This window comes from Pristiophorus japonicus, chromosome 1, assembly GCF_044704955.1.
Source record: "Pristiophorus japonicus isolate sPriJap1 chromosome 1, sPriJap1.hap1, whole genome shotgun sequence".
NCBI classification, from domain to species: Eukaryota; Metazoa; Chordata; class Chondrichthyes; family Pristiophoridae; genus Pristiophorus; species Pristiophorus japonicus.
This window is the reverse complement of record NC_091977.1, coordinates 42,573,783-42,587,482: the sequence shown is the minus strand read 5'-3', so window position 1 is coordinate 42,587,482 and position 13,700 is coordinate 42,573,783. Positions and strand designations below refer to the sequence as shown.

The following is a 13,700-nucleotide window of genomic DNA, read 5'->3' as shown; positions in this document are numbered from 1 at the left end:
GTAACACCACTTTTTAAAAAGAGAGGGAGAAAGCGGGTAATTATAGACCGGTTAGCCTGACATCAGTGGTGGGGAAAATGTTGGAATCAATTAAGAATGAAATAGCAGCGCATTTGGAAAGCAGTGACAGAATCGGTCCAAGTCGGCATGGATTTATGAAAGGGAAATCATGCTTGACAAATCTTCCGGAATTCTTTGAGCATGTAACTAGTAGAGTCGACAAGGGAGAACCAGTGGATGTGGTGTATTGGGACTTTCAAAAGGCTTTTGACAAGGTCCCACACAAGAGATTGGTGTGCAAAATCAAAGCACATGGTATTGGGGGGTAATATACTGACGTGGATAGGTTGGCAGACAGGAAGCAGAGAGTCGGGATAAACGGGTCCTTTTCAGAATGGCAGGTAGTGACCAGTGGAGTGCCGCAGGGCTCAGTGCTGGGACCCCAGCTCTTTATAATATACATCAATGATTTGGATGAAGGAATTCAGTGTAATATCTCCAAGTTTGCAGATGACACTAAACTGGGTGGCGGTGTGAGCTGTGAGGGAGACGCTAAGAGGCTGCAGGGTGTCTTAGACAGATTAGGTAAGTGGGCAAATACATGGCAGATGCAGTATAATGTGGATAAATGTGAGGTTATCCACTTTGGGGGCAAAAACGCAAAGACAGATTTTCTGAATGGTGGCAGATTAGGAAAAGGGGATGTGTAACGAGACCTGGATGTCATGGTTCATCAGTCATTGAAAGTTGGCATACAGGTGCAGCAGGCAATAAAGAAGGCAAGTGCTATGTTGGCCTTCATAGCTAGGGGATTTAAGTATAGGAGCAGGGAGGTTTTACTGCAGTTGTACAGGGCCTTGGTGAGGCTTCACCTGGAATATTGTGTTCAATTTTGGTCTCCTAATCCGAGGAAGGACTTCCTTGCTATTGAGGGAGTGCAGCGAAGGTTCATCAGGCTGATTCCCGGGATGGCCGGTCTGACATATATGAGGAGTGGATCAACTGGGCCTTTATACACTGGAGTTTAGAAGGATGAGAGGGGATCTCATAGAAACAATCTGATGGGACGGGACAGGTTAGATGCGGGTAGATTGTTCCCGATGTTGGGGAAGTCCAGAACCGGGGACACAGTCTTAGGCTAAGGGGTAAGCCATTTAGGACCGAGATGAGGAGAAACTTCTTCACTCAGAGTTGTTAACCTGTGGAATTCCCTGCCGCAGAGAGTTGTTGATGCCAGTTCATTGGATATATTCAAGAGGGAGTTAGATATGGCCTTTACGGCTCAAGGGATTAAGGGGTATGGAGAGAAAGCAGGAAAGGGGTACTGAGTGAATGATCAGCCATGATCTTATCGAATGGTGGTGCAGGCTCGAAGTGCCGAATGGCCTACTCCTGCACCTATTTTCTATGTTTCTATGGACTGCAGCGGTTCAAGGTGGCAGCTCACCCCACCTTCTCAAAGGTAATTAGGGATGGACAAAAAATGCTGGCATAGCCAGCGACGCCCACAGCCTATGAATAAAAAAACCATTTTCCAATGCGTGACATTTATAGCCAGATACGTGCAAATTCTATTATAAAATCAAAAGCTGAATTTAGTTAACACGGCAGCAGTTTGATCAAATAACTTGCACAAACAATTCATGCTCATACATGATTTACTGAAAGACATTTTGTAGCAGCTCCTCCCATCAAATAGCATATCAAGGCTGCATGATATTATAAATTCAAAATTTACAACAGCATAAAAATAACTATTCCCAAACCTCAAGATCATCACACTGAACTTTAACAATACAAAGCTCACAATGAAGTCATGCAGCAATCTTTGCAAATAATTCTTAGTTCATTATCAACTTACTTTTGTTTACAGAACACTAATTTCAGCATCTTGCGATGTTAAGCTTTTATGCCTCCCTGACCACTTGCATGCAAAGACAACTGTACGACAATTAAGAAACATTTAACGGCTATAAATACTGCAGCTCCAGTTCAAATGGCCAGTTCATTTTATACATCCATGAATAAGTGTGATGATTTTATCCATTTCTTTTCTAGTCGCGATAGTTTGATTTTTGCTCCTCAAAACAGCTTCCCGTCAAGCAGCTACACCAATTACTTCATCCGCTTGCCGACCCTGTGGCTAAAATTAAACCAAAAGCATAAAAGGTTATGAATTTACACCTGAAAGTTATATTAAGGATGATTAAGGTCAGAACAATGTTTAGGAAAAACATGTAATAATTCTTCCCTGTGTAGTTCATGCAGAATGTATATGGGTAAACTCTTGCACACCTAAAGTAAAATAAAGTTTAAAAGCGTCTAGCTTCTGCGTACCTTTACAAAGATGTGTGTGGGAAGGAATCTGCACAGTAGTTGGTTGGAGACTGCAGGAAACCGTGACAAGCTTATGTTAAGACCTGGGAGTTGTTGGTACCCAGCCATGAGGGGATAGAAGTTGTACAATAACTCCTGTTCAGTATCAGGCAGAATTCGCAACCGGATCTTAGAAAGAAAACAAAAATAGTCAGAAAATAAAAAGGAAGCAATTTTGAGAATTGAAGCACAAGAACATAAAAATTAGGAGCAGGAGTAGGCCATTCGGCTCCTCGGGCTTGCTCCGCCATTCAATATCATGGCTGATCTTCCACCTTAACTCCACTTTCCCCATATTCCTTGATTCTATTAATATTCAAAATCTATCGATCTCTGTCTTGAATATACTCAAAGTCCAAGTCTCCACAGCCCTCTGGGGTAGAACATTTCAAAGATTCACCACCCTCTGAGTGAAGAAGTTTCTCCTCATCTCTGTCCTAAATGGCCGACCCATTATTCTGAGACTGTGACCCCTAAGCTCTAGACTTCTCAGCCAGAGGAAACATCCTCGCTGCATTTACTCTGTCTAGCCCTGTAAGAATTTTGTATGTTTCAATGAGATCAGCTCTCGTTCTTCTAAACTCCAGAGAATATAGGCCTAGTCTACTCAACTACTCCTCATAGCTCAATCCCCCTATCCCAGGAATCAGTCTGGTGAACCTTTGTTGCACTCCCTCTATGGCAAATATATCCTTCCTTAGGTCAGGAGACCAAAACTGTACACAATACTCCAGGTGCGATCTCACCAGGGCCCTATATAATTGCAATAAGATTTCTTTACTCTTGTACTCAAATCCTCTTGTAATAAAGGCCAGCATACCATTTGCTTTCTTAATTGCTTGCTGTACCTGCATATTAACTTTCAGTGATTCATATACAAGGACACCCAGGACCCTCTGAACACCAACATTTCACAATCTATCATTATTTTAAAAGTACTATGCTTTTCTATTTTTCCTACCAAAGTGGTTAACTCCACATTTCTCCACATTATATTCCATTTGCCATGTTCTTGCCCATTCACTTAGCCTGTCTACATCCTCTTTTCATCCTCCTCACAACTTACATTCCCACCTAGCTTTGTATCAGAAAACATGGATATATTACATGTTCTTATTACATATGGTCCCCTTGTCCAAATCATTGATAGATTATAAATAGCTGGGGGCCCAGCACCGATCCTTGTGGTACCCCACTAGTTAGTCTGCCATTCTAAAAATGACTCGTTTTACTCCTACTCTGTTTTCTGTCTGTTAACCAATCCTCAATCCATGCTAGTATATTACCCCAAATTCCATGAGCCCTAATTTTGTTTAATAACCTCTTGCGTGGCACTTTATCAAATGCCTTCTGAAAATCCAAATACACCACATCCACTGGTTCCCCCTCATCTATTCTACTAGTTACAACCTTAAAAAACTCAACAGATTTGTCAAACATGATTTCCCTTTCATAAATCTGTGTTGACTCTGCCCAATCCTATTATTTTCTAAGTGCCCGGTTTCCACGTCCTTAATAATAGATTCTAGCATTTTCCCTACGAGTGCTATCAGGCTAACTGGTCTGTAATTCTCAGTTTTCTCTCTCCCTCCTGCGGGCTTACATTAGCTACATTCCAATCTGCAGGAACCATTCTAGAATTTATGGAATTTTGGAAGTTGACAATCAAGGCACATAGTCTCTATAGCCACCTATTTCAAAACCCTAGGATGTAGGCCATCAGGTCCAGGGGTTTTATCGGTTTTCAGTCCCATTAATTTCTCCAGTACTATTTATTTACTAATACTAATTTCTTTCAGCTCCTCTTTCATAAAGCAATTACTGTTCAGATAATTAATTTTGAATGATCAACACCAAATGTCTACATTGTTGTACCATTGCCCCTCCCCCAAAATCTTCAGACCTACCTACCCACTTAAGTAAAATCTGTTATTAGCTACAAATTGTACCTGTTTAAGACCAGAAAACATAAATGCATCATTCGGCGCCACAAAAATCTCCACATCCTGCACTAGTTTGGTCCTATTTTGCAACCAATATTTAACTGGCAACGACTCTCGAACTCTACCAAATGATGGAAGATCTTTCAAAGAAAAAAGAGACAAGAAGTTAGTGGCATGCTTTCAAATTTAGTTTAAAATGTTGCATTCACCTCCATTAAACTGTATATTTCTGCCTACAAAATTGATTGTAGACCATTATGGAAACATGTACATAATACTAATTTGGTAAAATTTAACAATTTTAAATTAGAAACTTCAAAATATTATCGCCAAATGACAAGTTTCAAGTGTCCCACCCCTCCCAGTACAATTATACAACTTCTTAAAATAATGTGCAAAATGCACATAATTGTTATAATTTTACACACTAAACATTTTTTGAATAAATCAGATTCAAAACTTTACAATAGCTATGACTTGGGCACTGGGCATTTAGCATGTAATGCTTTAGACATTAAGCTCCCTCTTAATAATAATAAAGTCTTGCTTGCTTCATCTTTTGGATATTATATGAGGTCTTAAAATTTACCGTTAGATATGGACTCTCTTGCTGGTTGTAGTATTGCTCCTGCATTCTACACTTAACTCTTAAAACTTTTAAATGTGATGTTATGTACATATAATGAGCAGTTGCATAATTCAGTTCACCTGCATGAACATAGAGCGGAATTGCCTCCACAATCACATGTGGCAGCGTAATCACCGTGTTGACAACAGGAATGCTTTTAGCAGCGGTGGTCCTATCAAAACAGCAAAACATAACCATTAGTAAATGCTTCGGAACATGGGTTTTGCGCTTGGATTTGCAACTTACTGGAACAAAGCAACTTCCCGATTATCTCATTAAAAAAAGATTTCTGCTCCAGGACCTTGCCCATCAACCAGCTGTCTAATGGCATTTTAAATCTACGTCAGTATCGTAACAAAACTCTGTCGTTTTAATCGATGGAGCCAAGATTTTAAATCGCTGTTTTAAGTGATAAAATATACTTTGCCTTTTCCAGGAGATAACATAACGACCTGAGGCAACTCCACTCTGATTAGTAGGTGCTGGTGGACACTGCAAGCAGAAGCACTCACTGGCACTCTCTCCTGTCTGTAAAATTACTGCACAAACAAGATTTTTTTTAAAAATGCTGAGCAACTGAATCAAGACATCAAATCACAATTGGATTTTTTATTTTATATACATCATTGACTGACTGTTCTACTCAGCTCTTCTGTAGCTTCAGCTTGAGCAGAATAACCCTTTTTTTTTTAAATACAACTTTTCCAATTTCTACCACCTCCCTTTCTAAACACTGAGGTATGGTTCCCAGTGTGGGACTATTCTTTCATGGGAGTCATAACAATGGATTTATATTCCTCCTCTGCCAATGTTCAAACATCTTTGAGTATATTCAAGGCTGAGATATATTTTTGGACTCTAGGAGAATCAAGGGATATGGAGCTGAAGTCGATGATCAGCCATGATCTTACTGAATGGCGGAGCAGGCGCGAGGGACCATATGACCTACTCCTGCTCCTATTTCTTATGTTCTGATGTTCTTATCTGCACTTTCAGCAGGGTTTGTTTTATCAAGGCTACTAAATAAGGTCGAGTCCTATGGGATTGGTAGTTTGGAATTTATGGAACTATTTGCATTCTCAGATAGCAAGTGGTTGGCAATAGTAGTGGTTCTTTATGGAGACCGCTTACTAGTAGAGTACTGCAGGGATCAGTGTTAGGGCCATTGCTTATCGCCATCTCTATATAAAAAAAGAGGGGGGTTGCACTATTGGTTAAAGAAACAGCAGTGAGGGATGGTATTTTAGAAGGATCATCAAATGAGGCCAAATGGGTTGAACTGGAGAACAAAAAAGGGGCAATCACACTGGTGGGAATGTAGTATAGACCCCCAATCAGAGTGAGCAAGAAGAGCAAATATGTAGGCAAATTTCTGAGAAGTGCAAAAACAATAGGGCAGTAATAGTCAGGGATTTCAACTACCCTAATATTAACAGAGATAAAATCAGCATGAAAATTAGAGACCACTGAATTCTTAAAATGCATTCAGGAGAACAAGGCCAAAAAGATAGGGGGCAGTGCAGAACTTAGGTGGAAAGTGGGAGAATGTTTTGGTGGTAGTGATAATAATTCAGTTAGATTTAGCATAGATATGGAAAAGGACAGATAGACCAGAAGTAAAAGTTCCCAATTGGGAAAAGGCCAATTTTACTAAGCTGAGATGCAATTTCAAAAAATGTGGACAGAAACATCTACTTGCAGATAAATCAGTGTCAGGAAGGGTTCAGAGCAAATATGTTCCCACAAAGAAAAAGGGTAGGACTCCCAAATGTAGAGCCCCTGGATGTCAAGTGCAGAGTAGGATAAGGCAAAAAAGGGAAGCTTGTCAGACACAGAGCTCAATAGTGCAGAAAGCCTAGGAGTATAGAAAGTGCAAGGGTGAAATTAAAAAGGAAATTAGGAAAGCAAAGAGAGGGCATGAAAAAATATTGGCAAGTAAAATGAAGAAAAACCCAAAGATTTTTTTATAAATACATAAAGAGCAAGAGGATAACTAGAGTAGGGCCTATTAGAGACCAAAAAGGTAACCTGTGGGTGGAGGCAGGAGACATGGGCATGGTTCTTAACGAATACTTTACACCTGTGTTCACAAAAGAGGGACAATGCAGACATTGTAGTTAAGGAGGAGTGTGAAATATTAAATGAGGTAAACATAGCGAGAGGAGCAATTCTGAGGGACATATAAATTGTCATTTAGAAAGGCATGGATTAATCAAGGATTGTCAGCATGGATTCATTAAGGGAAGGTCGTGTCTGATGAACTTGATTGTTTCTATATTACCACCTCAAAAAATTCAAAGAAAATAGGTGCAGGAGTAGGCCTTTCAGCCCTTCGAGCCTGCACCACCATTCAATAAGATCATGGCTGATCATTCACTAAGTACCCCTTTCCTGCTTTCTCTCCATACCCCTTGATGCCCTTAACCGTAAGGGCCATATCAAACTCCCTCTTGAATATATCCAATGAACTGGCATCAACAACTCTCTGCGGCAGGGAAATCCACAGGTTAACAACTCTGAGTGAAGAAGTTTCTCCTCATCTCGGTCCTAACTGGCCTACCCCTTATCCCAAGACTGTGTCCCCTGGTTCTGGACTTCCCCAACATCAGGAACATTCTTCCTGCATTTAACTTGTCCAGTCCTGTCAGAATCTTATGTGTTTCTATGAGATCCCCTCTCATCCTACTAAACGTCAGTGTATAAAGGCCCAGTTGATCCAATCTCTCCTCATATGTCAGTCCAACCATCCCGGGAATCAATCTGGTGAACCTTCGCTGCACTCCCTCAATAGCAAGAATGCCCTTCCTCAGATTAGGAGACCAAAACTGAACACAATATTCCAGGTGAGGCCTCACCAAGGCCCTGTACAACTGCAGTAAGACCTCCCTGCTCCTATACTCACATCCCCTAGCTATGAAGGCCAACATACCATTTGCCTTCTTCACCGCCTACTGTACCTGCATGCCAACTTTCAATGACTGATGAACCATGACACCCAGGTCTCGTTGCACCTCCCCTTTTCCAAATCTGCCGCCATTCAGATAATATTCTGCCTTCGTGTTTTTGCCCCCAAAGTGGATAACCTCACATTTATCCACATTATACTGCATCTGCCATGCATTTGCCCACTCACCTAACCTGTCCAATTCACCCTACAACCTCTTAGCGTCCTCCTCACAGCTCACACCGCTACCCAGCTTAGTGTCATCTGCAAACTTGGAGATATTACACTCAATTCCTTCCTCTAAATCATTAATGTATATTGTAAATAGCTGGGGTCCCAGCACTGAGCCCTGCGGCACTCCACTAGTCATTGCCTGCCATTCTGAAAAGGGTCAGTTTATCCCGGCTCTCTGCTTCCTGTCTGCCAACCAGTTCTCTATCCACGTCAGTACATTACCCCCAATACCATGTGCTTTGATTTTGCACACCAATCTCATGTGTGGTACCTTGTCAAAAGCCTTTTGAAAGTCCAAATACACCACATCTATTGGTTCTCCCTTGTCCACTCTGTTAGTTACATCCTCAAAAAATTCCAGAAGATTTGTCAAGCTTGATTTCCCCTTCATAAATCCATGCTGACTTGGATCAATCCTGTCACTGCTTTCCAAATGCGCTGCATTTTCATCCTTACTAACTGATTCCAACATTTTCCCCACTACTGAGGTCAGGCGAATTGGTCTATAATTACCCGTTTTCTCTCTCCCTCCCTTTTTAAAAAGTGTTACATTAGCTACCCTCCAGTCCATAGGAACTGATCCAGAGTTGATAGACTGTTGGAAAAAGATCACCAATGCATCCACTATTTCTAGGGCCACTTCCTTAAGTATTCTGGGATGCAGACTATCAGGCCCCAGGGATTTATCGGCCTATCAATCCCATCAATTTCCCCAACACAATTTCCCACCCAATAAGGATATCCTTCAGTTCCTCCTTCTCACAAGAACCTCGGCCCCCTAGTACTTCCAGAAGGTTATTTGTAGCAAGGAAGATCGATGAGTGTAGTGCATTTGATGTAGTCTACATGGATTTTTGAAAGGTTTTTGACAAGGTCGAACATGGCAGATTGGTCACAAAAGTAAAAGCCCATGGGATCCTAGGAAAAGTGGCAAGTTGAATCCAAAATTGGCTCAGTGGCAGGAAGCAAAGGGCAATGGTTGGCTGGTGTTTCTGTGACTGGAAGGCTGTTTCCAGTGGGGTTCCGCAGAGCTCCGTACTATTTTTTCACCCAGAGGCTGGTGCGGGTCTGGAACTCACTGCCTGAAAGGATAAGAGGCAGAAACCCTCAACATTTAAAAAGTACTTCAAAAGTGTCATAATCTACAAGGCTATGGACCAAGAGCTGGAAAGTGGGATTTGGACGGGCAGTTTTTTTGCAGCCGGCACAGACAGGTGGGCCAAATGGACTCCTTCTGTGCTGTGAATTTCTATGATTCTATGAAATCCAGAAATAAAAATGAGTAGTAAATAAAGAATGAGTCTCATCTTTAAGCAGCATAAATTGTACCTTGTGCCAGCTGTGACTCCATCTGATCAACTGAAGTCATGGAAGGTGCAAGTTCCAGCTTGCTGGTTACTATGGTGAGTGACCATGGAGAAGCACTCAGGATATCCATCATCAAAAGAAATGGAATATCTGCAAACACCCGATCCATGTGTTCAAACTGAAAAATATATATTTTTTTTAAATTAAAAAAATAAGCATGTTACTAAACAGCTAAGAGTTAAAAATAAAATACACTAGGCTTGAATTTGCAGTCGGAGGTTTTGCCTCCGATCTGCAAATAAAATCCACACCTACCTGGTGCCTCGGGCTCCGTGGAGACTCGTGGGCCTCCACACGTGGACAGGCGTAGAGGCCCATGTACCCCAGGGACGCAGGCAGTTTGCAAGCGCCCCTGGGATCACATGGGCTGGCCCAACCAGAATCCCCATAAGCATGAATGGGGGTCATATAAAAGATACAAGTACATACATAAAAATTAAAACATTTAATACAAAAATTTAATTTTTGAAAAATAAATTTAAATGTTTTAAAGCGGCTAAAAATAACCTTAACTTGCATTACAGGTGTTTTAATGTTTATATAATTGAAAAAAATTTTATATTCATTTAAAAATCTTGCACGGACATTAGCTGACAGTAGTTGGGCAAATAGCCCAACTCTCCGCCCACAGATGTCCTTTTCCCGAGTTTGGTTACGATCTGTCAAGAAGATTCTTGACGGATCGCAAGTTCCAGGTTCATGCATGCACTTCGCTCGCTAAAACCCAGAACTTGTGGGGCCCTTGTAGGTGCGTACGCACCAAGCACGCACCTGAAAATACGGGCCATTATGAATTGCTGAATCACGATTATTGAACTACCGTAATACAGGCTAAAAATATCAGATGCACCGAGCTTTAGACTGGAAGAGTTGGAACTGTCCTTTAGCACACATAAAAAATAAATCATTTCTTAATTATCCGATTGTAGAATGAGTCCGGATCTCGAGTAATTCTTAGTCCATTTTACCAATTTTTATAAACATTTCATTAAAATAAATCCATATACTTAATTTTTTTGTACCCAGCAAGTGATAAATGAATATATATAGATATTTGAGGACAGTGATTTTAAATGGTCTACTTCAGTCATCTCCATTAATCAGTATTTGCCAGTTAAAGGAAGTAACTAGGTGGTGGAGTTAATTCAATACTCAATTCCAGACTGTGATACAGTTCAGAGTGGACACAAGTTTGCAACTGAAAGCTGACCATAATTTTCCACCAACTTCACAAAAAGTTGCAGTGTAGACACTTTTGTGGCTTAGAGCAGAATGCACTTTATTCCACATGACCCAGCTCGGTACAAAATTGCTGACGTGGGAACAATAGCACATGTTAGAAGTGAGAGAAGAAAAAGAAAGCAATTGGCCCAAAAATGCAGCTCTGTGGTACATTAACTCTTCCATCATGGATTTCAATTATATCTTGAATAACCCCAATGTTTTTGCCTCTGTATCTTGCTTTTAAGATTGTTTCAAACATTTAGCACTGAAGAAAGTTGTTGTTCATAGTCAGTTGCTTGAACCCATCCAAGGAGTAGAGGACCAAAGCATGCACAATAGGAGGAATATGTTCCTCTTTCTCCTGACAGAGTTGATTATGCTGTTTTTGATACTAAAGCATTTTATTTCCCAGCACTGACTATACTGTATCTGATGAACACAATTTACTTTTGGCCGATCTGTCTACTCATCCATTTGATAACTGACCAGGAAACTGGACAAGCCTGACAATGCAATGCAGGTAATAGCTCATTACCACACTCTCATTGAGTGATGGCCAGCTGGCCAACTAATAACCCTGACAAAAGGAAATATCTGGAAACCATGTCAGGACAAGGATGTAGTAATTAACTCTCTACCTGTATTCACTGACTGCGAGACAGAGCCAATACACAGGGAGAGGCCATAACTTGGGTTTTACTGTTTAAATAGCTCGTGAAATTGTATCATTGGGGGGGGGGGTCTCCACCTAGCCTTTGACTGGGTGAGACCTTCCCCCTTGCTGCAAGTAAATTAAAGAAACTTCTGCCGGAGCTGAAGGTGTCCGAGTCGTTTATCGGGAGTCGAGATTTCGACAATGGTAGAATAGCTGAATTCCACATCCTAGCAATTAGGCAGAACATAGAAGGTCAGAGAAATTCTCTTAGGAGATAAGAATACCCACAGGATTTATGTAGACAGCTCACAGAAATAATGAGAGAAGGCCACAATGTTCCAGCCACATGCGATAACAGGAACAAAGCCTCTTTTAAAGCAGAGGGTAACCAGAAATCTGCCAAGGGCAGAGTTAGCCTGGGAAGACGTTCACAGAAATGTAACCCATAACTTATAGGGGGGGCTTTTCCCTAGCAACAGTCGCCAGAACTGAATGTACCAATGGAATCATTAGAAATTACTGTGACCAATAAAATTAATGTAACTGTAGCACCCAATGAAATTGCTGTAACCTGTATTAACCAATGGAACACTTCCCCGCGTAGTTCCACCATTTTGACTGTATCTCAACTGTAAAAAAATGTAATTACACAGCCTGTCCTGTGAGATCGACATTGAGAGCACTCAGTAACGGTACTGATGAGGCCGGATCTCCCTTGATTAATCCGGTTTTAATAATCAACGCTTCTCTATAAGAGACCTTTCGATGTCGAGTATTATATTTTTAATATTCCACAACATGTGTCATGGATTTTGCATCAATACCTTTAACTCTTTTGGCAAACACTGCAATTTGAAAGTGTTATCGGTTAAAACTGCAGTGGCTCGCTATTCTCACTATAGCCAAGCCAGGATGACATTTTTTTAAAGCTTATCCAGAGGGGCGAGCTGGGGGAAAAGCACTGATCTTCAGCACCTCCTCCCACCTTGTGAGACGCTCACGAATCAGTCCTGACTGCCAAAATGTAGCGAAGTTAAACAATTTATAAACGAGGTATCTATTTTACAAATATTTTTACAAACAGTTCTCTTGCAACAAAATTTAATTGAACAGAGAAACCAAGCAGACAGCAGCATTGCAGGCAGGCGAGACAGACACCAGAGAAATGAATGGTGTTTCATAGACTTGCTAGCCAGGTCCTCAAAATGCCCTTTAGGCATAGTTTGCATTAGGATAGGGTTTAAACCTTCATGTTAAAGTAAAACCAAGGGAAGCAAATAACTAAATTATTCTTGCACTTACTTTTGTAGAAACAAACTTTGCAGTGACATCAAATGGAACAACTGTTTCAATAGTGATGGTCTCATCCTAAAAGGCAAAGAAAACCTTAAAAACCTTGCAATTGCTAGAACCAAACATTTACGAATTACAGGCCGAGAATCATAGGGCCCAAGTTTCCACAAGAAAAAAAACGGGCGCGCCTCCGAGCTGGGCGCCCGTTTTTCACGCCTAAAACGGCGCCTAAAAAAATCCTCGGTATTCTCCACCGACTTACAGGTCCTGTGGCACTCGGCGCAGCCAGCACAAGCTGTGGGGGGGCGGAGCCAGGTCCCTGCGCTGAAAACAGTGCCGGGACCTCTGCACATGCGCGCTACAGTCGGCACGCAAGTGCAGTAGCTCCAGGCGCCGAACTGTGTGGGAGGGGCCCGAAGCACGCAGCCCCTAGCCCTGGCCCAATGGCCTCACTGGGGCTGCGTGAATGAGGCTCCTCCCACGGCCAGCTCCTGCTCCCCGCCCGACCAGACCCGACACTCGCTCCCACCCCTCCTCCCCCCCCCGCCGACCAGACCCAACCCGACACCCGCTCCCCCCCCTCCCGCCCAGAGACCCGCCCCCCCCCACCCCCGCGCCCCGACACCCGCTCTCCCCGACCCGAGACCCGCTCCCCCCCGCCCCGACCAACACCCGACACCCGCTCCCCCCCGACCCGACACCCGCTCTCTCCCCCCCCCGACCAGAGACCCGCTCCCCCCCGCCCCGACCCCCACTCCCCCCCCCCGCCCCGAGACCCGCTTCCCCCCGCCCCCCCCCCGACCCGACACCCGCTCTCTCCCCCCCCCCGACCCGAGACCCGCTCCCCCCCGCCCCGACCCCCACTCCCCCCCCCCGCCCCGAGACCCGCTTCCCCCCGCCCCCCCCGACCCGACACCCGCTCTCCCCCCCCCGACCCGACACCCGCTCCCCCCCCTCCCTCCGACCAGACACCCACTCCTGTTCCCCGACCTCCCCCCTCTCTCTTCTCTTCTCCCCTCCCTCCCTCTCCCGCTC

The 13,700-nt window shown here is 43.0% G+C and overlaps 1 protein-coding gene across 2 annotated transcripts in view; it reads right to left on the bottom strand.

Annotated features, from left to right (window-relative positions):
* Nucleotides 1–1,614: 1,614 nt before the first annotated feature.
* The window catches only part of trappc11 (trafficking protein particle complex subunit 11), a 75,365-nt gene continuing 63,279 nt past the window's right edge, over nucleotides 1,615–13,700 (bottom strand). For both annotated transcript variants that reach the window (XM_070878573.1, XM_070878581.1), the window contains exons 24-30: nucleotides 12,675–12,740; nucleotides 9,455–9,611; nucleotides 5,375–5,486; nucleotides 5,028–5,119; nucleotides 4,326–4,459; nucleotides 2,338–2,505; nucleotides 1,615–2,143 (exon numbers count right to left, since the gene is read on the bottom strand). In XM_070878573.1, coding sequence (XP_070734674.1) covers nucleotides 2,099–2,143; nucleotides 2,338–2,505; nucleotides 4,326–4,459; nucleotides 5,028–5,119; nucleotides 5,375–5,486; nucleotides 9,455–9,611; nucleotides 12,675–12,740 — 774 coding nt within the window. In that variant the 3' untranslated portion in view covers nucleotides 1,615–2,098. The remainder of the gene's footprint in view (nucleotides 2,144–2,337; nucleotides 2,506–4,325; nucleotides 4,460–5,027; nucleotides 5,120–5,374; nucleotides 5,487–9,454; nucleotides 9,612–12,674; nucleotides 12,741–13,700) is intronic.